This window comes from Biomphalaria glabrata, chromosome 12 (assembly GCF_947242115.1).
Source record: "Biomphalaria glabrata chromosome 12, xgBioGlab47.1, whole genome shotgun sequence".
Lineage (NCBI taxonomy): Eukaryota > Metazoa > Mollusca > Gastropoda > Planorbidae > Biomphalaria > Biomphalaria glabrata.
The window spans coordinates 15,824,474-15,849,505 of NC_074722.1; the positions used below are offsets into that span (position 1 = coordinate 15,824,474).

The window sequence follows — 25,032 nt, forward strand, 5'->3', positions numbered from 1 at the left end:
CCATCAGATGTGGAAAAATATGCAGGTTGTAACTGGGTTTGCTTAGCCATTGGAAACATTGCACTTATCCTTAACCTTCTGAATTGAAGACATTGCCATTAGCACACATTGCATACTTTTGTTTCATAGATATTGTATCAAATTTCTCTATACTCCTTATATTTGATGTTAAATCTGATATGTTGCTTGATTTTAGAGCTTGGCTGAGAGTTATACCCTCAGCTTTAATATAACCATTTTAAATCTAACCTGCTTGCTGGTATCAGAAATTTCTTGTTCATTCAATTTGTTTGGTATGTTTAGAGTGAATATATTTATGATTCATTGTGATGAAAAGTTATCAAAGTTTCTGGATTGATAGTTGTAAACAATTTTCATGGCCAAAAACTAACCATCTGTGAAATTATGTTTCCCACCATTTTGGACAGACATAGGTTTTATTTGTAGAGCAAAGCTTTGGATATTTAGTGCAATGTTTCATTCCCCAGAATTATTTTTGCTAGACTGAGGTGGCAAAATGTTTAACTTTAAGATCATCATAACAAGCATTAACACACTTTACCATCCTTGTTGGGGAGCACAAAACGTGTCACTTTATGTTAGTAATACACACGGCATGGCAGACATGTGAGCTTTCACTCTACCTTGTCAAATTAAATACTGCTTCAGAAGTCGCTTGACTTGAATACTCAGTTAATGAATTATAATGAGAAAACTTTGGTAGGTTTCAAACTGTTTAAACTGTTGTCATTACAACCTGTAGAAGCTAGAACCTAGCTGTGGAAAACTTTGTCTATCTGCACACTGACTCTGAAAACTCATATCAAATCATTCGTATTTCCAATCTGGTAGTGAATGCATAACTCTGTCAGAAATTCTGCAATTTTCCTGAACAGTATTCTTGTTGTGCATCCTTTTTATGCACTAACTTTGACTTTAACATCTTATCTTATAAAATACAGACGTTACTTCAAAAAGAAGATGGTTACATCCTACATGTATCCCTAGGTTAGTCATGCTGAGTAATTGGTTTTCCTGGCTGATTCAGGTAACCCATTTCATGCTCTAAATTAATGAATGCTATATATGGTTGCCTTGCCCATTGGTTCCACTCTTGTGAGGATGGTCTCGAGACTGGACCTGGTTATCTCCTGCAGACGTTTGAGCTACTATGTAATAATTTTCAATTCTAATGGGAATGTCTAAAACGTGTACTTGTATAATTTAAAAAAAAACAAAAACATGAAGTTAAAACAATATTGTATAAATTTGTTTAATGAGATCATGAATCTCAAAGTGTTGTTTGTTTTTTTTTAACAAGTTTTTGTTGCATTGGGTCATAACATTAGTAAATTTTTACTTAGAAATCTCTACTTATTGTTCTGACATTTTTATTTTCCCTTATTAACTAGGACATTTGTTTTTATCAATATAATTATTTAATATTTGTCTTTTTTTTTTCTTCATTAAAATATTTTAATTTTTTGTTTAGTTACTGTTATGAGCTTCTTAGATTTGTTATTATCTTATCATTTCTGATTTAACTGCTGAACTGTCAGCTTCTGCCAAAGTTTTAAATTGCTTTAAATTACTTTGACATTGTCCTGTCTTCTTATCATTTATTGACTCTGTAAAGCAGCAGTATGAATTTTGTTATCTGGAAATGATAGCAGCCAAGAAAAGTGGTTCTCATCTGAAAGATAAAGCATTTTATTATCTACAATGTTCAGGTATATAACCACAAGGCAGAGTGTATGGTTTAAATAAAATTGTCAAATACGCACACAATCCATCATAATAACACTGGGACTTAACAAGTCCACTTTTTGTAATGTAACCTGAGAGTTGTGTCCCCTGCAATGTTATATATGTCATGATGCATTTCTAATCTTGCCCAAAACTGTTCTTTTCCCCACTCTATTCTCCCACTACACTTCTTAGTTTATATACATTTTCTTTAGTAGATGTATTATTAATTATAGTTTATAATTCATCAAAATTATATGAAATTCACCATAAAAGTAATTTTGTTATGCACAGAAAAAATTATTTAAAATATTAATTGTGTTAACTTCATTTTTTTTCCCACACAATTTAAATCTATCTACACAGTACAATTATTAGGAAGATTTCAGCCTCCTAAGGCTTAGATGTTAATGGTAATATTAGTTTGTTTAGTGACATTGATTACTGGCATTTGGTTTTCATTTTACTCTGTCATCACTGTAATTATCTAAAAAAAAATACTGTATTAGTATAAGGTTATAAGGTATAGAATGACAAAAATCAAAGATAAATATATTTAGATCCACCAAGTCTATGTCAGAATAATTCTTTACTTACAAGAAAATATATTAAGAAAGTTTTAGAGTGAATAAATACCATAGTTTTGCTTAGTTTGAAATGCAGGTGAACCAGTAGCCTTGTTTTTGCCCCAAGCAAGTATAAACCTACATGCTACAGCTTACACATTGATGAAAGTTCTTTTTTTTTTTATTAGCAGAGTGTCTGCTAAACACTCAGAAAAGATGTTGTCCTTGTCTTTGTATAGGGCTTTGAGATATCTCTTTGGATGTAATGTATTTCTAGTTGACATGAGTGATTCCAATTTTATTTTTAACAGGTGCACATATCATTGGTTCACCTTTTTTTTAAGTTGTCTTTGTTTCTGTCAAGACATTTGATGTTTGATAACAGCCTAGTCTGTAGTAGTATAAATAAACATTTCATCAATATAAAATCCAGTGTTTTATTTTTAGGATAGAAGATTATCTTTTTCCCAACCAGTAGATTAACTTGTTAGGTATATTGTATCCCCTAACCAGTTGATTAACCTGTTAGGTATATTGTATTCCCTAACCAGTAGATTAACTTGTTGAACATACCTTATTTCCTAAACTATCAGAATAGTTATATTTTAGATACCACTACCCTCAACAGGATTCTTGAAAATCTGCAAATCAGAGATATTATATTATTTTATAAAAAAAATTATGCATTTTTTCGCCATGATTTTTAACCAATAGTTATGCTTAAAGACAATCTATTGTGGTGAGACAATTCTTGGCTTCTACATGACCTTTATAAAAATGATTTGCTACTAGTGGATTAAACTGAAGAATTTTGACATGTGTGCAACCTTGAATTGATAAATCTTAACATCACTATAGAGAAATGGTTGGTCTTCAACAGGGATGCTAGTGCCCCGGGGGGTGGGGGCCAAAGGGGTGGTAGGGGATGCTGGGCACATTGGAGTCACTGGGCATAAAAGTGGGATGTAGAGATGGAAAAAAGAACTCGAGGTGCACTGAAACAAAACAAATAAATTTCTTCAAAATTAATGCTGGCAAACTTGATATAGACAAATTATAGTTATAGTTAGTTTGCTTCTAATTTAAGAACAGAAACGTTAGAAATTGAGTTTGGGAATCCCCTTTTTGTATGTTTAAATTCTAATTCTGTTGCTGTAATCGAAAGGTATCTGTTGTCTTTAATTCTTGTATGCGTAAACGGTTATGAATTGATAAACAAACTAAGTAGTACCCTTTTTTAAGATTAAAGTTTATTTTATCTACATTTGTTAATATATTATGTAAATATTAATTTAAAAAAAAAACGCTAAAGCTAAAATTCAAATAGAATATTTTACATATGGGTCACCATCATTGGTTGAACGCTGCAAAGGCTTCGTAAGTAATATTAAATTTTTAAAAACCTAGATATTTCCACTATTCACCTTGTGAGTTGTGATACACAGGTAATATCTTGTTATAATTTTAGCCCACAATTTCATTCCTATTTGAATCTAATCTTTAAAAAATTGAAAATAAAATACAAACCCATGCCAAAAATAAGCTTTCATTAACTGTTAAGTTGGTGTTTATTGTTTCTTTTTTTCATTGTGCATGATTGTAAAGATAAGTGGATGTGGAACTAGACCAACAATTTCATTAATCTTAAAAGAAAAACCACTGTGCCTAATCAAATTATAGTTTTCTGGAAAGCTTAAGAATTTTAAAAGTATCTACATCAAGAAAATGCAATAATCCAACAGTTGGAGCTGCAACTTGAGTAGGCAAAATATCTGGATGTGTTGGAATTTTCAATGAAAATACCCAGAGAACAATGTTTTTTCCTAAACTACATCCAAAGCTGCATCGTATATCAAGACCTTAAATATAAAACCAGTCCTGAATGTAATAACAAAGCTAGTAAATACTATTCGCTCCTTTAGGTTTACACAACACAAATTTCAAAAGATAATTCTATGCCATCTTATGTGCTTTACAAAATGAAAGTAAAAAGGCTTAGTGCAGTATGCATCATCGAGCGATTTTGGAAACTGAAAAATGAAAAAGTACATTTTTTTTTTCATGGGAAAAAAATTGATTTGCGGAATGTGAAAAATTCTAATGTTGTACATTTTTCACAGATCTTCTGTCACATTATTAAATTAAATGCTAAAATACACACAAAAAATGTATTATCCATATAATGGGCTAATCAAAAATTTCAAGCAAAATTTTTTTTCTATTTGCCAATTAGCTGGATAAAAATTACATTTTATGAGGTAAAATTTACTGACTGATGTCAAGGAAGACAAGCTTAGAAATGATGATAATAATTTGAGGCAACTTGATGGCCAAGGTGAAAATAATTTGGTGGCCAAGGTGAAAATAATTTGAGGCAATTTGATAACCAAGGTAACCTTCATGAAAGAGTGGAGCCAAGTTGTACTAGGATGTCGCTGTTTGCACTTTCTTCATAATGGCCTCCTTGTCATCGCAACTCTTATGTGTAATTCATTTAGTTGGAGAGCATGTCCCGCAAACCTCATGCGACGCTTTGTCACAATTTAATTAGGGGTCAACTCTTAGTTTGGCATAGGATTTCCTTGATTGAGACCCGTTCTCTATAACTGACTTCTAAAATCTGTCTTAGCCATCTTTGTTGAGCCACATTTAGTCTTTTTCAATGTCGGCAGATGACTAGATCTGTTCACTGCACTTTATTAATGGAGCCCAGCCACTGGTAGAAATTTGTAACCTCTCTTGTCTACTCTCTTGGAAATAGCAGGTGACTAATTTGCTTGCTAGATTTTATATCGAAAAGAGAAGTGTTAGAGGGTTTTAAACTAACAAATTCAATTTAACAAATTCAAAACCCCCTTAGCTATGCTCATAAAATTTGGTGACTGTAGTTTGCTTTAGCATAATATTGAAGAGAGAGGTTTTCAACCTCAAAACTCTCTGTAGGGGGATTTAAAACTCAAAACCATATGGAGGGATTTTAAACTTTAAAAAAAAGCCCTCTGGAGAAGGGGCATTTTTACTCAAAACACCCCTTGGCTTGGATACGTTCATAGAGTTTTTAGTATGTAATTTGCTTTTTTATATTGAAGAGGTATTTTTTAGCATCAAACCCTGCTGAAGGGTGTGGGTTTAAATTCAAAACCCCTTTGGCTACGTTCATAGCATTTTTAGTGCGTAATTTGATTTTTTTATATATGGAAGAGGTATTTTTAGCTGCGAACCCCGCTGAAAAAGGAGGGGGGGGGGTTTAAACACAAAATCTCTTGGCTACGCTCATAGAGTCTGGTGTCTGATATTCTTATATTGAAGAGGGGGTTTTATCTTTAATTTCAGAGGGGGGTTTAAATTCAAAATCTTCCTTAGTTATGTTATGGGGATTGTCGTTTGCATTTTTGTTTTTGTTTTATAAAAGAACTGCAAAACTGTAGGAGTTTTAAACTCAAAAAGCCCCTTGGCTGTGCTGGGGCAAGTGGTGGTTTAGTCTTAAAATCTTACATAAAATAAACAAAAGCAAAGCAAAAAATCAGTCACTAAATTCCTATGCCCACCCCACCCCACTGGCTACGCCCATGATTAATCATATCATGTTTAGCCATTGAACTATATTAATGGTTTAACTTTGAAAAAAAAGTTAAAATTTCACTGGTAGACCTATAGACTATAGATCTAGGTCTGTGCATAAGAACATGACAATGGTGACAAGGGCGACTATGCATGAAACTTGTAAAACTGAAGATTCTATAGGTCTGTGATTTAAAGCTGTTTTCGATTTGTTGTTGATACTCATGCGACTCATTGTCATGGTAGATGTCATCTAATCTATTTGATCTATTAGATTGTAGATCCAGTGTGATCTACTCATATCTGTTTTTTTTCGAAGCAAAGGCCCCAAAGCATAGCATCTAGATCTAGTTAGGTCAATAGTCACTCTGTCACTCTCGATCTTAGTTACGCTTATTAAAAATATTTATAATTTATATCTAGTCTTACTCTTAGTTGAGTCTTAGTCCTTAGTCTTAGTCTTAACTTAATCGACTTACTGAACTGTCTGAACTTACACACTTACTCAGTTACTGACTTAAGAGTTAGAGTAGACAATTTGACTCTGACCCACTTTCACTTAGACTTAGTAAAGAAGATCTACAGTATTATCAGTATATTAGATTAGTAGATCTAGTTAAATCTAGTAATAATTAGTGGTATACTAGTAGGTACTAGTAGATCTAGAGACCTAGTAGATTTAAGTAGATTGACTAGAATGATAATGATGTGACCTACTCAGCCCCAAAGATCACCATTAAATTAATGAACAGCCTTTTAACATGGTCGACCACTTCACATTCTAGGAAGCATAGTATCAATTGATGCCTCACTTTCAAGGGAAGTTCTCTCAACCCTTCTGTATGGATCTGAGACATGGGTATTGTTCAAAACGCAATTAATACTACCTGAACGCTTTCGACAAAGATATATGCTTGTGCTCCATCATGGACATACAGTGGCAAGACCGCATTACAAACAGCAATGTCCTTGTGAACGCCGTTATGGACAGTATAGAGGGACTTCTTATGGTCTGACAGTTATGCTTGGCAGGGCACGTATTCCGTTTGGGGGATGAACATATGCCAAAAGCACTTCTTATGGTCTGACAGTTATGCTTGGCAGGGCACGTATTCCGTATGGGGGATGAACATATGCCAAAAGCACTTCCTCTTTGAGCTAAAAGGTGGTCGACGTAACAGAGGTGCCCCACGGAAACGCGTTAGAGATCAGCTTAGATGCCAACTTGCCTTAGCTGATATAGAAGAGTCTAGAGCACCTGGCTGCATGGGGCTACAGAACGAGACAGCTGGAGGTCACTCACTAAGGCAGCGGGATACACATTTGATACCAAAAGAAAATCTGCTGCCGAGAACAGAGGCAGAAGGCAAAAAGAAAATCTCAATCGACCACCGGCGAACAATGGTTATGCTTGCCCTGGATGTGGCAAAATATGTAGGTCATAGCTGGGCTGCATAGCCACAGGAAATACTGCACTCCTCATTAATATTTGGATTCGACGACAAGCACTATTATGACTATGTTTATGATCTAAACTAGCTTCTAGATAAATCTAGACTCTAAATCTATTAATCTAAGTCATCTAGCTGATTACCTAGAATTAGACTAAATTAGAATCTAGGACTAAATCTAGATGTATCTAATATTAGTATACATTTAATATATATATTAACGACTCTAGATCTAGATCAACTAACGTATCTTTAGTTTAATCATTTTGGTTTACAAGTTTCTAACATTCCTTTAGATTTTTATGCCCTAGACGGGCTAGCCCAAACCTCCATCAGGATCTGATGGACATCCATCAAATGACCAGGCAACCATCCCATGTATCATGTATGTTCAAGTTAACCTTGAACTTAAAATATCTTTAATTTACTCTAAATTGCAATAATTTAAAAACAGTTACATCAAATTCTTATAATATCTAGTTTCTATACTTAAGCTAATACCTTATAGAAATGTTGGATCTAAATTTCATGAATTGAATGATATTTTAACAAAAATGTTTAAAACTAGATTCTTGAATGAATGTTTAACAAAATTGTTACAAATATTTTTTTATTTTCAGTTATCTTCCTAAAGTAAATGGATTCTGTAAAACAGAAACCTTCGCACTATGAAGAAGCAATACTTAATAAGATTTGCATTCAACACTATCACCACATACTGACCCCCATTAGCCTCCAACATTTAGCACGAGAATGGCTCAAAGAGGATGTACCTAGCTTTGATTATGCTGGGTTTGTAGTGGGGGAAAAACAAGAAACAGCTGTACTACTCCTGAAAGAAGCTGGAGTTTTAGCAGGAAGGCCTTTTGTAGATGCAATTTTCAAAGAACTTGACTGCGTCATTGTTTGGCATGCTCAAGAGGGGGATTACATTGAACCTGTGAAGCAAATCGCTACTGTGACAGGGAAAGTCAGACATCTGTTGCTTGGTGAGAGGGTTGCATTAAACTGCATTACTAGAGCTAGTGGTATAGCTACCATTGCAAGGCGACTAGCTCAAAAAGCTAAGGCTTGTGGTTGGAAAGGAGAAGTTGCTGGGACAAGGAAGACAACGCCGGGATTTCGACTGGTAGAAAAATATGCTCTTGTTGTAGGAGGGGTCTCAACTCATCGCCACGATCTTTCATCAATGGTTATGCTTAAAGACAATCACATCTGGACAGCTGGTAGCATTACTCAGGTACATTTATTTTCTTTTGACTCTAGAATAATTCTTCCCATGCCATTATCACATAAACAAAAGACATTAAATAGTTTATACTGCTAAGTCTCTGGACATTATGTTTTTTGAAAAGAATTACATGAAGTTGGAAGCTATTAATAATATTTACTATATAAATAGAAAAGAAATCTGTTAAGCAGAAATTGTGGCAAATAATCTATCTATCTATAAGATGTAGATCATTTCTTGCACAAATTCCTGGGCCCTCAACAATAAGTAAAAATAATCACAAAAAGCACACTTAATCAAAAGCATTTTTGGTGTCTTGCTACTTTAGAAATGTATGATCCCAAAAAATTATGAACTTGTTTATTGACCTAGTAAGAATGCCAATCCATCAAGTAACCCTGAAAGCATACACCTTTAAAAGACTAGGCCATGAAAAAGAGTTGAAGCAGTTCTAAAAAAAATAGTTTCATCCTTCATTAGGACTCACACCTAGCAAGTAATTTATTGATTCCACCCCCATTCCCCCCACCAACCTAGTAAATGCAGAATAATAAAGAAAAGTTATGTAAAAAGAATGAGTTTATGAATCTGAAATTATATTCTAGCCTTAGCTAACACTTGATGCAGAGGACTAACTATGGAATTCAAATATAAAATTAGAACTTAAGCATTTAAACTATTACAACCTTATAAATGCAAGATACATTGTTCATAATGCTTTGAAATTACTGCATTTTCCTCCAGGCTGTTAGAGATGCGAAAGTGGTTGGAGGTTTTTCTCTCAAAATTGAAGTCGAGTGTCGCAGTCTAGAAGAAGCCATGGAAGCAGCTGAAGCTGGGGCAGACATTGTTATGCTTGATAATTTTTCATCAGAGGTATATTATTTTCTATGTTTATTATAATAAGATTTAGTTAATTCTCAAATCAAGAATAAATGTTGTTCTTATTTACTTTTAAAATTGCTAACACAATAAATTTTTTTTAATTCTCTTGGTCGCCATCATCATTATCAAACTCCATCCTTGTATTAATTACATTCCAGTACTTTTGAAAAATAAATAATTTATACATATACAATAACAAATTTTAACTTAATTTATGTCTGTGCAGTCAGCCGAAAAGGCATCCAAAGAACTAAAGTTAGCCTTCCCCAAGCTGCTGATAGAGATTAGCGGAGGAATAACTGAAGAAAACCTGACAGAGTTCTGCCTTCCTGAGGTGGATGTGATCTCCCTTGGAAAATTAACTCAAGGCTACACCACTATTGACATGTCCTTCAAAATCAATAAAGCTGGTAAAGATCTCAGCAACCCTACAGTGCTCAGTGTATGATTAAACAGGAACTAGGATCTTTTAGGTTTGCAGGTTGAAAGATTTTTTTTTACTAATTTGATATGACAGAATGAAGGACTCTTTTCATTACAATGTATTTGTGAATTTTTGAGTAAAACGCTTTCATAAGATCCTCATTTGTTCCCCTGCCCCCCTTTCCTCTTCTCTCTTTGCCTTGTTAAAATTAAATTGCTATTTGACATAAAAATGGAGAAAAAATAATATTTTGAGTAGCAAATGTGGCAATGCCAACTTGGTTGATGTATGACAGTTATTTAATTACTGCCCTCAGTAACTGTAAATAATGTGCTGGTAATTATTTTTTTTAATTCTTGAATTCTTGTTAACTTATTGTGAACTTGGTGGCCAAGTTAAGCTTGGTACTTCTGTACTAAGCATCTCAAGTTTGAATCCTTGTTGAGTTTCGGCCATCTAAAAGCACTTTTTTTAGAGGCATGGTGGCTGAGTGGTAAAGCGCTTGGCTTTCAAACTGAGGGGTCCCAGGTTTGTTGAGTTTCGGCCATCTAAAAGCACTTTTTTTAGAGGCGTGGTGGCTGAGTGGTAAAGCGCTTGGCTTTCAAACTGAGGGGTCCCAGGTTTGTTGAGTTTCGGCCATCTTAAAGCACTTTTTTTAGAGGCGTGGTGGCTGAGTGGTAAAGCGATTGGCTTTCAAACTGAGGGGTCGCAGGTTTGAATCCTGGTGAAGACTGGAATTTTTAATTTTGGGACCTTCAGATTCCCCTGGGTCCACCCAGCTCATAAGGGTGCCTGACATTAGTTGGGGAAAAGTAAAGGTGGTTGGTTGTTGTTCTGGCCACATGATACCCTCATTAACCATGGGCCACAGAAACAGATGACCTTTACATCATCTGCCCCATAGATCGCAAGGTCTGAAAGAGGAACATTACTTTACTTTATCAGCATTTTTTAGTGATGGTAATTAAATCTTCCAGAGTTTTCTGCATCACACAATGATTCTGATTATGGATCATCTCATAGAAATGAGGCGAAAGCTTGGGCATTAGCTATGGTTGTAGGGATTTCACCCACACAGCAGTTCCCCGTCTCCAATCAGTTGATGTATCCAAGGGAACAGCAGATGCCTATACAGTCTTGGAACAGTGGCGTCACAAGTTATGCCTGTTCCTGATTTTTCCTTAGGGTTAACTCATGAAATTTTTCTCATGTTTGTGTATAGCCGAAAGTCAACAGAGGTTCAGGGTTTTCCTTATAACTTATTTAGTAAGAAAACAATTCTGCATTTGAAATATTTTCTTCCAAAATATTGTTGGCAACATTTTTTCATTTATGTAGCAAAGATTTTTTTTTACTCACCACTATATCTTTAAACATTTAACTCCTGATGTTCTATTCAGCATCAGCAAGAAGTGTATGATAATATTGCACTTGAAAATAAATAATACTGACCCAAGAAACAGTAAGCCAGAAAAGCTAGTTACTTGTTTTGGTAAAGATAAAGCAAGAAAAGTAATTTTAGCCATTTTAATAGTTAATTTTTTATGTTTAGTTTTTAACTTCTATTTCTTCAGTTTGTTTTTCAATGCAATAAAAATGAAAAAAAATAATGAGGTACTTTGTGAAATTCCAATTTAGTCAAAAACTACTCCCTAAACAAAACCAAATGTACGATTATTTTTTTTTTATTAACAGAAGTTCTTGTATGTTTTAGCCAGTTGAAAAGTAATGTAAATCTCTTTATGAAAGCACATATCTTATATATATCTTATATTATCTCATCATCATCAATTATCACACATGCTGTAATTTAAAATGTGGCAGGCTTTTTTTTTTCAAATCATTAGCATTTTAAATGTAAGAATCTGTTTTTTTAATTTTAAATGTCTGTAAAAATGTTGTGTTTTTTTTAGTGTGGTTTTGTTGAATCAAAATTAATGTCTTTTTTTAAATTTGAATTATTATTAGAACAGTCTTCTTATGCAATTAAAAGCCTACTTTGAGAAATTATATTTAAAAAGATACATGTTTATTGGATAAAGATTGTTTTAACTTTGAATCAGTTATGCACATCAGTAGATATTATTTATTTATTATTGATTTGATCTCATTAGTACTTCATGCAAGAGTTATCCCAGATGTGATCCTGTATGTGTGAGTGATCAACAGAGATCATCCCATGAGCAAAGCCTTGGACATCATTAAGTCCATTCCAATTGTCTCCCCTGCCCAAGATATTCTAGTAGCCTTTGAAAAAGTTGTAATCCTAATTTGATCAAACTCAAATGTTTTCAGCCCCAGTCTCTATGCTACACACTTCACAACACACATGCACTTCCTGACATAAAGAACAACCATTCAAGAATGAAGACAAGATAAAAAGTTGCACTTGCAGCTTGATTCTGTCACATTGTTCTAGTTATTTGGACATTACATTTACCTTGACATTGTTTGCTAATCTGCTCAACTTTAGTGGTCACTTATTAGAATACACAACAAGGCTGATGACTTCTGACCTGTACAATTCACAAAGCATCACAAATTTTTTTTTTTAATTTACATTATTTGCAAAACACAAACCAGACTGTCTGCACCATAATGTCTTTCCAGTAATGTTTCTTTTGTTTATTATGCCAGTCAATTTAATCTCTACTCAATTGTCACATTTCAGCCAGTATTATCTGATTATCTGGCCAGGATAGAATGTATGTGTAACTCATTTTTTTTTAAATATGCATTTAGAGATATTTTATTCATAGGTAGTTTACACCTGTAGAAACTTTACATAATTTTTAGAGGGGGGGGGGGAGAAAAAAAAAAGCATTTCTATTTTACGCCTCATGCATTTCATATATATATATTATTTTTTGACTAAAATAAACCCAGCTTATACTATCTTGTGTATACTGTTTGCCTAAATATTCAATACAGTGCAAGGTGAGTCTCAGTAGCAAGATAATGTCTAATATTATTTTTATTTCATCTAACATTTTTTATCCAACAACACAAACAACATAGTAACTTACAATGTTGAGCTTGATGTGTTGCAAAAAATGGCACACAAGGTTAGAGGAACTAGAATTTTTTAAAGAACCTATTTCTTCCTTCTGAAAATATTCATTGCTATTTAAAAGTTTCAATATCAATTGAGGATTAAATAAATTTTTTTATTGAAACTTGTATGATCAATAATTCTGACAATGTCATACATTTATTTCTTCTGCAGGTCTTTAAACTTTGTACAATCACACATTTAGTTGTTGCTTTTTTGTCATTGAAAACAAATAAAAACTTGTGTAAAAGAAATAAGTACTTTGGGTTATCCTTATTGACTGACAATGTGAATTAAAAGGTCTGCTTAAGAAAAGTGCTCTGTCTTCAACAAGCAAAAAAGACAAGACAGTTATTCAATAGCCATAAATACTTTAGTTTGAGAATAAACTTATAAATAATTAAAAAGAAACATAATTTTTATTAAGCAATATTGATTACAGATTTCTTTAAATTGAAAGACTAAATCTTTTCATCTCAAATATTCATAACAAAGGGTTACAACTGAAAGGTAACATAACAATGATATGGGGCCAGTGCTACACAGACTCTCGATCTTAAATAGGTATTAATTCATTAATACATGTATTGATATTTGAGAATTTTGTTGGAATTCTTAGTGATTCATCAGTCTTAAGATTATGTCTCTGTCAATTCTGTCGAAGGCTTTCTCAAAATCCACAAAGGTCATGTACAGAGGAGATCGCCACTCAATAGATTGTTCTAGGATCATGCATCATGCCAACTAATACATAATGGTAAGCTGACCCCCCCATTTCAAGTAAAAACAGGAGTAAGACAGGGATGTATGCTTTTGCCCTTGATATTTTAGCTGGTGATGGATTGGGTCATGAGACTGACAGTCTTAGATAATAAAAGCAGCATACAATAGACACGGCCCTATGCTCCCCTGGGAGTGCACAGGATTGAGTCAAGTAATTCAATAGCTATTGGTTGCGCAAGGTAGTCATTGCCAAAAGTCATAATGGATATAAGCACTACACTATCTATAAAATGCTTCCTAATAGCATGCATCTGAAATAGCCTCTGACAACTCCAGGCTGTCACATGTGGTTCAGATATTGAGTCCGCCATAACTGTTTTCACTAACAGGAGAAGGGGCAAAGGTGAGTAACTGGCGCCTAAACCAGTAAGCTTCGAGCAGGAGAGGCTTATTTACCATGGCTGGCTACCCACCTTGGAGAAGGAAAACTCTGAATTCAAACTTCTGCTGCCTAATCATGGGAAAGGCTTCAGGAGTCAACCCAGAGGAAAAATCAGGAGCCGGTGAGCCTTAGTTTGCTACACCCTGGCAGGATACTGGGTGCTGACTCCAAACGGCATTGGCATTTGTTATTCCTTTGGATAAAAGATAATAAATTATAGCATTTATATAGCGCTACTTTCATGCTTATAGCATCCTCAGAGCGCTATGGTCCAATCTCATTTGTGGACCAGTGGGTGGCTGGGGGGGGGGGGGGGGGGGGGGGGGGGGAATCTGAGAGTAGGTTTTCCGTGCGCTCAGTAAACTCAACTCTGTTTGAGTCGGGTGTCTAACCTCGAGCCTCCTTCATAGGTAGCCAAGCCAAGCCAAGTTCAAGCATACTTGGCCTCTCGACCACGCTTCCCAAGATAATAGACAATAGAAAAGACAATAGAAATCAATGTGATGATAGAGTGTGTGGAAGTCAAGCAAAAAAGTCACGGAATTTTTATTGAGGATTTGATAGGAAAACCACTGGCATGTATACATAAAAATTACTTCTAAGAAAAAAAAAAACAACTACTGGCCATTGATATATAGCATAAATCAGAAAATCAAAGTGAATAATGTAGTTTTTTTAAAGATGCAAATGATGCTTATGATGCTAATAAAACCTTTTAATTTAAAATAAGAAACTTGTGTAAATAAAAAGAAAATGCCCAAACAACCAAATAATCTGATTAATACAAATTATGAGATGCACAAATCAATCACACTATATTCTTTTAATGACATCCATCATGTCTTTGAATTCAAATGAGACTAGTAACATCAAGGCACTTTGAAAATGACATAAAACAGAGTTTTTAAAAAAAAGAACTTATCTTTAGCTAATTTTTGAAAAAGTTATTTTCCTAAAAGTTCTTCAACCTAATGAAGCACAAGGTCAGTCTGGGCTCATTGAGGAGATACATCCCAAAACTGTTGTCTTTGTACAGACTCTATAGGAATCTCAGAGATATATTTATTTGAAACTGATGAATAATTTAAATTTTTCATTTAAAAAAAATGCAATGCTTGCTACTCAAATTTGTTACATTCTTTATAATAAACATTTTGGCAAATTCATTTTTATACATTGTGTTCATAAAGAAAACATATCATGTAAAAGTCTTAAAAACTATTAAAATTAGAGTCTGAGTACAGGTAATCATATACAAATGGTAACCAATGGTTACAATAACAGACTTTCATTCAGCTGCACTTTGACTTCTATATCAAACAGAAAACTTTACTTACATACTAATTATACAGAACCAATATTTTTCATGTACACATTGTCAGTAACAAAAATACATCATTATAATTATAACAAGAGGTAAAAGTTAAAATCATGTTTGGATGAAACAGTTCCCATAAATAAACCTTTTTTTTTTATTCAGCCTACACTTGATTTGTTTTGTTAAGTTGCTTTACATCACAGTACTTGGAATGCCTTTAAGTTTAAGATCAGGGAAATATATGTATGTGAATTCTGGGGTAATAAGTACATCTGTCAACTAGGTATGGCATTAAATTGCTTTGTAAGATGTGGATAAGATAATAAGATAAGATATTTTTCAAAGGCTTGTAATACCAAGTTTAGGTTAATCAAACTTTTTAAAAGAAAATTTTTTATTTAAAAATGTGGTGCTTTCTTTTCAATTGAACTTCCTAAACCAATGTTCAAATACATGAACTTAAAGCCTCCAGCTACTCAAATGAGTACCTACCCTACCTACATATAAAAGTCACATAAGACTAGCATTAACAGTCATAAACTTGGAAAAGAAAACATCATCAGAACATGAACTTATAAGCTTTGAAGCAGGCCTTAATTTGACTAGCTCTAATGAACATCAAGGTATTGAATAGAGCCTATACTTATATAGCCTCATCCCATTTCTTTAATCTAAATACATTCGCTAGAATAAATATGACTCATTTATTGAGGAAAAACATGTTCAATATACATATCAGCTTTTAAAATGTGTCTAAAGTAGCTTGGCATTCAAAATGTATCTCAATTTTATTCACTAGCCACACTACTGAGCAAGCTACCATGGCAAGTCGTCAATGTCCACATTTCCTCCACACAAAATAACTCCAACATTTTGTATACTGGCATCCATGTTCTTCATCTTCTGTGAAAAAGCCGCCGCAACAGCAGCACCAGACGCAGCTTCTATAACAAGCTGATGAAATATAAATTAATAAGAAAAACAATAGTTATTTATGGCAATTAAAGAAACAATAATGACAAATTACAAAAAAATCATTTATTCTTTTGAAGAAACTTTTTTTAAAAATATTGAATGCATTCGCTTTTGGACACCATATTTGCAAACAAGGAGTTTTTACAAATTTGCTTTTTTAACGCAGCATCTAACTTTCAGATATTACAAGACACCAAATAATGTGTTCATACCTTCATTCGCTCAAATGCAAATTTCATTCCTTCCACCATTTCCTGGTCACTCTATAGAAGAAAAAAATAAGAAATAAAATATCAAAATAGGGTGAACAAATCTTAAATGGTATTAGGCTTGATTGTGCAAATTTTCATAAAACAGCACAATCTATAATGAATAAAGCACAGAAAACACTCCTATGTCTCCTCTGACTAGATTCTATTTGTACTAGTCAATGTTTTGCTAAGATTGACAGTATTTGAAGGTTCAACATCTCTGCTTGGTTTGACTTCAAAAATAAAATGAACTAAATCCTATATGCTTCTCATAATTTCATTTGCAATACGCAGGCTCCAACAAATAGGACACCTATTTAAGAAAAAAACATTTTTAACAAAGCCACAAAGATTTTAAACATAAAAAACAAACTTTGAAACAGGGCTTTAGCTTTCTGATGAGATACAATTCAATGATTACAAAAACAAACAGACTGAGTTGTGACATATTTAGTAAACCACAACATGTCATCTACAATTTAGACTCAACAACAATCATATGCTGGCATGATATGAGCTTTGTAAAAAATAGAGAACGGAAAAAGAATAGTGATGAAAATATACACAGTTACGCTAGAGACTTGGAGACACATTTTCTTTTAGAAGGCATTTCTAACTTAAATTAAATGATGACAACATAGAAAAGTTTCCCTACGTTATGAAATTAAGCCTGCATGCATACCTCTTAAAACATAATGTGATTCACCTTGTGGTTCACTTGTGTTTTCATAGTTAAGTTAATGAGCAGAATCCAAACAAGCATTGTCAACTAAATATTTGTATTTGAAACAATCTACATTTAATGGCCAAATAAACTGCAGCTACTAACACTGCTTACCATCTCAAAAACCTGTTTCTCCACCAGATCTATAAGTATAGGTGTGGTGATATATCCAGTTTGTTGGAGCCTGATGCCATCAGCAATTGTTTCCAAATATTGAGGTGGGCCTTCCCATGGACGCTTACCTAAACAAATAAAGTTTTTTTGAGGTTCAATTCTACTTAAGTAGTTTGCAATTATATAAAAGCTCACAAAACAATTTAATTCTCCTCAGAGAGCAGACTATTAAACTGTTTGTCACAAACCAGGTGAACTATACTTCTGCCTGCTGAAGGAGCCTGTGAGTCTCAGAGGGTAAGTTAACTATATAATTTGCCTACCTTAATAAAACTAATATTACACTAAAACAAAAGTACCTCTTTCAGACCTTACAACTATAGGGTCAGATGATGTAAAGTTCATGTGTTTCTATGGTCAAGGATTAATGAGGATGTCATGTACAATGGCTACCACAATGATCAACCACCTTAACTTCCCCAATGTATACAAGGTACCCATTAGTGTTGGGTGACGTTTAAGAATATCAGTCTTCACTTGGATTAGAGTCCCCCTGAAGTCAGACGCTTGTCCTCTCTGCCTCCATGCCAAATATTTCTCTAGTGTGATTAATTTTAAATCTTCTTCTTTGTCCCACCCCCTCACCTCATTATGGAGTGTATATGTGTGTTTCTTTGGTGGTGGCAGAAAGAGGTTAATGATTGGTTGTGAACAATGCAAGATAAGCCACATTGACGCCACCAGATTACCAGAGTGAAAAGACATGTTTTTGTAGTGAGCTAGACTTTGTTCAAAATACCATTTTATATTATTACTAAAAGTCTTCTTCATTTATTTATTTCATCTCATATTCAAATTTTGTGTATATTGTAATAAAAGTTATGTATATATGTTAACAAAGAAGTTACTCAAGTTTATTTCAAGTTTTTACAAGTTAAAATATACTACACCTACAGTGGTTTAGTTGTCTACCAGCAGTTTGGTGCTATAAGTCAACGACTGTCCACAACACCCCTCCAAAAATTTTATTGCATAATTCTAACGCACAAATTTTTTTTTTATATACAAATTGAATGTATTATTTATGCATCCCTTTTAAAAACATAGATAAAGCTAATGTTTTTCTATTCAAATGGTATGAACCAGTTCTTTTGTTAATGTAATAAATATGCTTCAGTTTTCAAACTAAAAGAGAAACTAACAACATCTATCAATGTGACAGCAGTTACCTGTTGTTAAACATTCTTCCAGTTTCTTTCCTTTTGGTGTAACAAGGAAAACTGCACACACACAAAAAAAAGTTGTCATGATTAAGAAGGGAGGTTAATCTTTGTCAGAGTAAAATCCTCAAATACATTAAATAGTAAAATGTTTAGTCTCAAATACATTAAATAGTAAAATTTTCGCTACAAAAAAAATAAAAAAATAAATCTCAAATTAGCATGACTGGAATGTTGTTGCCATACAACTCTGGGTACGGTATGTTAAAATATAACTAATTCAAGACATTTCTAATCTGATTTGTTAATAAACTTCCAATATTTTGTTGAAGGTCTTAAAAATGAGCACTAAACAAGATTTAAAATTATAGCACAATGAAGTCGTAATGCAAAACTGTATGCTAAAAAGGTTTGTAAAATATAGATTAAAAACCTGGATGAAAATATACTCACTTTTGATATCAGGTTTTATTGTTTTCGCTGCTATAGCAATTCCTGCTGACATTCCCCCACCACTCACTGGTATAAGAATCGCATCCAGTTGAGGAACTTGCTCTAAAAATTCTAGCCCAATTGTGCCCTACAGATATATACATATAAATGGAATAAATTAATCATGTCATTAAGACTGCATGGCAAAATCATTAATACTTTTTTATGTTTGGTAAAGTAAGAATGGCTTCACAACATTGATGTATGGTTCAGTTGTCTGAATATCTCTGTCAATCAATATATCACCATAGTCCTATATTAGGTTTCTTTGACTTGTTTATGGTAAATCTTGTTATTTCTTTTACAAGATCTTAATTTTAAAATTAGACAGTACTTATAGATATGCACACACAAAGGTTATTCTCCCTAATGTGGCTGAATGAGCATAAAACTTAATGAAGTTCAGATAACATTAGAAGAAACTATCTACTCACTTGTCCAGCAATTACATCTTGATGGTCATAAGGTGGGATGAAGACTAAATTCTTTTCTTTTTCAAGCCTGTCACATGCTTCATATCTGAAATTAAAAAAAAGAAACAAATTCTATGACATAATATTCCCATTTTGTTAATACTAAAATCATAAGAGACATTATAAAGTGATAGACTGCCCAATGATCCTGAGTTCGAATCCTAAGAGAACTGTAGATTTTCATAATAGTTGATTCAGTGAATCTCAAAAGTGGTGGGAATAACCAAATGTCATTGATTGTGTGATTGGTAAACGATTGGCCTCATTAATCACACAATGAGTTGCAAGGGGAAAAGATCTTCTTTTGAGACGTAAAATGCCAAAGACAATTGCATAATATATAGAACAATAAAAACAACACAAGACACAGATATTTTACAAAGAGAATTAGATGAATTACAGAAATGGGAATCAAATTGGAGCATGTCTTTCCACCAAGAAAAATGTCAGTTGTTAAGAGTAACAAAAAAACTAAAACAAATTAATTCCACTTATCTTATTCACGGCAAACCAGTAACACAGACTAAAAATGCAAAATACCTAGGTGTTATAATAAATGAAAAACTGTCATGGAATCCACATATTGATGAAACTACAAAAAAATCAAACAAAGCATTAGGATTTATTAAAAGAAATTTCTATAAATCAAATAAGAACATAAAACTAAAATGTTATTTAACCTTGGTTAGGCCAATAATAGAATATGCATCCTCTGTTTGGGACACCTCAACTCAAGAAAACATTAAGAAACTAGAACAGACACAAAATAGAGCAGTGCGATTCATAACAAACGAATATTCACATTTGACTAGAGTAACACCTTTAGTAAAATCACTAAATTTAGAAAGCCTTCAGGACAGAAGGCTCAAAAGTAAAGTAGAAATCATACATAAAACACTGAACCATAATCTTCAAATACAAAAACAAAATTTAATAAAATACTCTGAAAGACACAAAGATAAAGGCACATTCCTCGTCCCATATGCTAGGACAAATTTGTACAAATACTCCTTCTTCCCTAGTGCTATTAGAGCATGGAATGGGTTGCCTGAGCTAGCCAGGAAAACCAGTGACTTGGCAGAATTTAAGTCATTGGTTAATATGCATGACTAAATGCATGACGCGTAGGACGTAATCATCTTCTTTTTTGAAGTAACGTCTGTATTATATAAGAAGATAAGATAAGACCAGACCATTGATTGGGTGCTATAATAACCACATCTATTGTTTTACATGTTTCAGATGTTCCTTCACATTTGAAGATTATTACATCCTAGCCCAAACTTCTTGCAGAACGAATGGTTACAGCCAGGGTTCAAAACTGGGAATATATCGAGATCAGGCAGTCATTCTTTTGTTAGAATTACAATCAAGGTAGCTCTCAAAGGAGAACAAAATATATAAGAACAATTCAAGATTACAAAAACATGTTTATCATAAATGAAAAAAGCAAAACTTTTAACTGACTTTTCCGAGGATAAAGGGCAGTTTGTTTATTTACATTCTTATCACATTTATATCATGTATAAAGCATGCTCTTTTATGCATACAAATAAACCATCTTGAAAACATAATGTAAATGGCAGCATACCTGTCTGTCGGCTTAGCTCCACATTCAACTAGCTCTGCCCCGTAGCTTAATATGGCATTCTTTTTTACCAATGGTGCCATTTGTGGCACAACCACATAGCAGGGTAGTTTGGCAACACTAGCTGCCCAAGCAAGGCCTTGACCATGGTTTCCGCTACTGTGAGTGACCTATTATTGTTGTTTTTTTTCAAAAGTAAAAAAAAAAAATTTTTTTTCAAATAAATCTCAGAAGATACTATTCTAGACAAAAAAACAAAAATGAGAAATTTTGTATGAATTGCAACTGATGACATGATTTTAATATAAATAAAAAATACTTTAAGCACTTGAACTTAAAAAAAAACAACAAAAGAATTGACTGCATTTTTCTTTTAATACTTAAGCAGGCATATGAGTGAGTGAGAAGAAAAGTTTTGCAGTTCAACATTAAAACTAACAATCTTTAACCTTTTCAGCTAAGGACTTATTTAGATAAACTTTTTTGACTACACAGACTTCACAAGTATGCCCTCAGCCTCAGCTAGGTGTCACAGGATTTTAATGTTCCTATTGTTAAACAACCTAAGGCTCTACCACCTGAGGCCAGAGCAATGCTGATACAAATTTTTTTTTAAGTAATTCTGAATCAAAGCTTATTTTTAAATGTCCTATCAATAACTTGAGGTTAAATATTATCATTTTTTAAAATCTGAATAGTAATATGATAAAAGAAAAATATAATGAACTTCTCTTTTAAAATTTATTTAATTTGTAATTTATGTCTGTAATTTATAATATAAATAAAAATTCTTGAAGTTTTATAAAGGTCTACTTACAACTCCACATGTAGCATTGTTGCTCTCTCTACATTTTAAAACCTGAAAATAGAAAAAGAAATTATTATAATACTTTTCAGATGTGAAGCTTAAACATTGCAGATCTTAAGAAAGAAAGTGAAGATACTCAGCCTCACTCAAAAAGATTGATCACACCCTAAGAAAAAAGACCAAAGATTGTAACCCTCAGCCTCAGGGCAACATACAAAGAGGAAGACCAAAAGAACATGGCAACACAGTAAACTAGATGAAACTGAGAGTGCAGGGAAGAGATGGGAATTCAAGCAATTAAAAGATTAACATTAGACAGAGCAGATCAAGTAGACAGTTTTTTCTTAGAGGAACACAAAGGATGGATAATGATGTCTAGAGCTCCAGCTAGAATCCAGAGTGACTAGAGCCTGATGTGCTACCAACAGTTATATCTACATATATATATATATAAAATTCTTGGTCCTGACTATATATATATATATATAATAGGCATTCCCTCATAATAATAATGATCACAAATTCTCCCACTTGCTGTGGATACAAAACTTTAACCTATTTTATCTTAGGACAACTATTAAGTCATTTTCAAGATCAAAACCGCAGCAGTTAAATTTACCAAATATGATTTTTAATTTGGAATTTCTACCAACTATGTATTTGACAGCTGAAATTTTAATATCTAAAGTACAAAACAATAATTCCTTCTGCTTAAGCAAATATTAACACTGTTTGGTGTGTAACTTTCTTTTGTTCCATTTTGTTATTTATATAATGTATTTTTCTTCACAGATCTAGACCTTTAATGTAATTCTCCTCTAAGTGTAGATAATTCCCAGAGTGGATGGAGGTGTGCATGGCAACATTGCCCCCCTTCTTAGCCCTTTTCATCCTGAAAAGAAACAGTCAAAGAGTGTCAAGCACTGTTTTCTTCAACACAGCTGTTGATTGGACACACTGTTTCAGCAGACTCACCAGACTGACACCTCTCAAGGAAGCTTCAGCTTTACATACAGCCACGTTACAAATGAAGTCCAATGCGCTGCGGTCATCCTCAGCTAACAGTCTCATGTCCAGGAGATAGGTCTCTTCAAGTTCAAGTTGAAGATGTCTTCCTCTCGCCAGCTCAGATTTAGCCTGGATTTACTGACTTGTCTATGCCAATGTCAATGATGATGGCAGAAGTACACAAGCTTTGTTGGTGGTTTTCTTGGCATCTAAATTCTCTGTGTGACGTGCAGCACGTACAGTTCATGCTAAACTTCTGGATGTGGGGATGCAGTTAACAAGCTTTCATGATCACCGGCAAAAAAATTCAGAGGTCTTTAAGATCCTTAGCAACACGCTTGGAAGCAAAACAGCGTTATCTTGATCTGACCAGCTCATTGAGGTACTCGTATTAGGTACAACAGGAACAAAAGCTTCAGGCACATAACAGACATCAGTTTCTTCATTTGTCTCTTTCCTTTCGAATTGGTACATTCCGTTGAGATCGTCACAGCAATCGTTGTCAGTCTTGAAATTCACACCCACAAGATTTGCCCACAACACAGTCAAAGACAATGCTCCAATCCCCAGTGTCTCCGTCACCACTGTGTGTGCAGCCACAGTCATGACCATGCAACTTCTTCACCAACGAGTCTACAGGCAAATGCTTCTTCATCAACGATTCTATTCCTTCTTTCGCTTGCACACCATGTTCTCTACCTTGTTCCCCATCCTGTTTATTTGTTCACACATTGTATCAATACCTTCCTGTATCTTGCCAATGAGCTCAACAATCTCCAGCTAAATTTCAAATAGGTAGATCTCTGGATCTTCTTCTTCATCGATCAGGGCTTGCCGGAGACGAGCTGTAAGCACCTCCTTGCTACCACCAAGCTTAAGACGTTGGTAACGAAGTTCCTGCTTAAGCTCTTTAACTAAGAGTTGGTCTAGTTGTTTCAAAGATGCCATTGTGATCGAATCCTACCTTCTCTCAGCATCTTCATATCAGTTCTAGACTTGGGTGAAATTGTCTCTTCTCTAATGTCAACATCCTTCTTAGACTAGTCTCTAATAGTGCGCACCTTCTCCACTATTTTGGATGGCGGTGTGCATGGTAATTAAGGGTAAGGTTATAAAGCATATATATATATATATACATATATATATATAACTTAACTAATTAACTAACTATAATGAATTTAGTCCAGAACTCTAACTTGACCTAATCATATAGGAATAGGGGTATACTATCTCTAGTTAGTAGTTTAGAGTAATCATGAATGTTAAGTTTAAAGTAGTAGGCCATATGGAAATAATATTGGAATCTATATATAATAATAGTATATTCTACTAGCTATATGAGTATATCAGAGTGACTTGACCTGATACTAGATCTAATAGCAGCTACTAATTGTAACTAATTAAATCTAAATCTAGAGATGAAATAATGACAATTTCTTTAATAATGCATTAGATCTACTAGTATCATCTATTATATAATATATATACTAGAGTCTATATTATTTAATAATATTAGATCTAAAATCTAAATCAGTATTTAAACTATTTTAATTTATTATTGATAATCATCACGCAAGCACGGTCACGGTGGAACACGCACAGCGTTAAGCGCTCCTCTCGCTTTGAATGATCCAGATTTCTGTAAATTCTCTGCCTTGAAGAATATGCAACGCCCTCCACTTTTCTCATCTGCTTGGTGGGATGTAAATACTGGTGTTTTGTGCAGAAATTGTGAAATCCTGTAATTGGCCTCTAAAACATCATTAAACGAAATGATGCTGTCGGCTGCCATGCTCAACCTTTGATCTTTAACCTTTACACTTTGACCTCTACGTTAGTACACCTATGACCTCCTTACAGTGCACCTCACTTTAATTGCCTTTATTTAATTTGTCTTTATATTGTCCGAGTACAGAATTTTGGGCCATAAATATAGATTTAGTTTACATACACTGGAATAACTAGATCTACATGACATGA

The 25,032-nt window shown here is 33.7% G+C and overlaps 2 protein-coding genes across 5 annotated transcripts; one reads left to right on the forward strand and one right to left on the reverse strand.

Moving 5' to 3' along the window:
• Window positions 1-6,045: 6,045 nt before the first annotated feature.
• On the forward strand, window positions 6,046-12,908 carry LOC106054193 (nicotinate-nucleotide pyrophosphorylase [carboxylating]-like). 4 transcript variants are annotated; one of them, XM_056006532.1, is made up of 5 exons: window positions 6,134-6,228; window positions 7,621-7,709; window positions 7,945-8,564; window positions 9,300-9,431; window positions 9,667-12,908. In XM_056006532.1, the coding sequence occupies exons 3-5, from the start codon at window positions 7,962-7,964 to the stop codon at window positions 9,886-9,888; spliced, it is 957 nt and encodes a 318-aa protein (XP_055862507.1). In that variant the 5' UTR covers window positions 6,134-6,228; window positions 7,621-7,709; window positions 7,945-7,961; the 3' UTR covers window positions 9,889-12,908. The 4 variants fall into 4 exon arrangements, 3 of the variants coding, with proteins under 3 accessions (XP_055862506.1, XP_055862508.1, XP_055862507.1); XR_008774081.1 differs by lacking the exon at window positions 6,134-6,228 and having other exon boundaries at window positions 7,603-7,709; window positions 9,667-10,484; window positions 10,577-12,908; XM_056006531.1 differs by lacking the exons at window positions 6,134-6,228; window positions 7,621-7,709 and adding an exon at window positions 6,046-6,115.
• A 1,859-nt stretch (window positions 12,909-14,767) lies between these two features.
• Window positions 14,768-24,875, reverse strand: LOC106054191 (serine racemase-like). Its single transcript, XM_056006530.1, has 9 exons — window positions 24,653-24,875; window positions 22,054-22,095; window positions 21,240-21,406; window positions 19,610-19,694; window positions 19,137-19,263; window positions 18,693-18,743; window positions 17,464-17,591; window positions 16,587-16,637; window positions 14,768-16,353 (listed from the first exon to the last, which is right to left on the reverse strand). The coding sequence occupies exons 1-9, from the start codon at window positions 24,842-24,844 to the stop codon at window positions 16,216-16,218; spliced, it is 981 nt and encodes a 326-aa protein (XP_055862505.1). The 5' UTR covers window positions 24,845-24,875; the 3' UTR covers window positions 14,768-16,215.
• Window positions 24,876-25,032: the final 157 nt, after the last annotated feature.

Excerpts from the sequence above, each read along its gene's own strand:
- LOC106054193 (XM_056006531.1), top strand. The coding sequence starts at position 7,962 with ATGGATTCTGTAAAACAGAAACCTTCGCACTATGAAGAAGCAATACTT. Across the intron at positions 8,565-9,299 it reads CAGCTGGTAGCATTACTCAG|GCTGTTAGAGATGCGAAAGT; the intron begins GTACATTTATTT and ends ATTTTCCTCCAG. Across the intron at positions 9,432-9,666 it reads TTGATAATTTTTCATCAGAG|TCAGCCGAAAAGGCATCCAA; the intron begins GTATATTATTTT and ends ATGTCTGTGCAG.
- LOC106054191 (XM_056006530.1), bottom strand. The coding sequence starts at position 24,844 with ATGGCAGCCGACAGCATCATTTCGTTTAATGATGTTTTAGAGGCCAAT. Across the intron at positions 19,695-21,239 it reads GGAGCTAAGCCGACAGACAG|ATATGAAGCATGTGACAGGC; the intron begins GTATGCTGCCAT and ends TTTTAATTTCAG. Across the intron at positions 19,264-19,609 it reads AAGATGTAATTGCTGGACAA|GGCACAATTGGGCTAGAATT; the intron begins GTGAGTAGATAG and ends ATATATCTGTAG.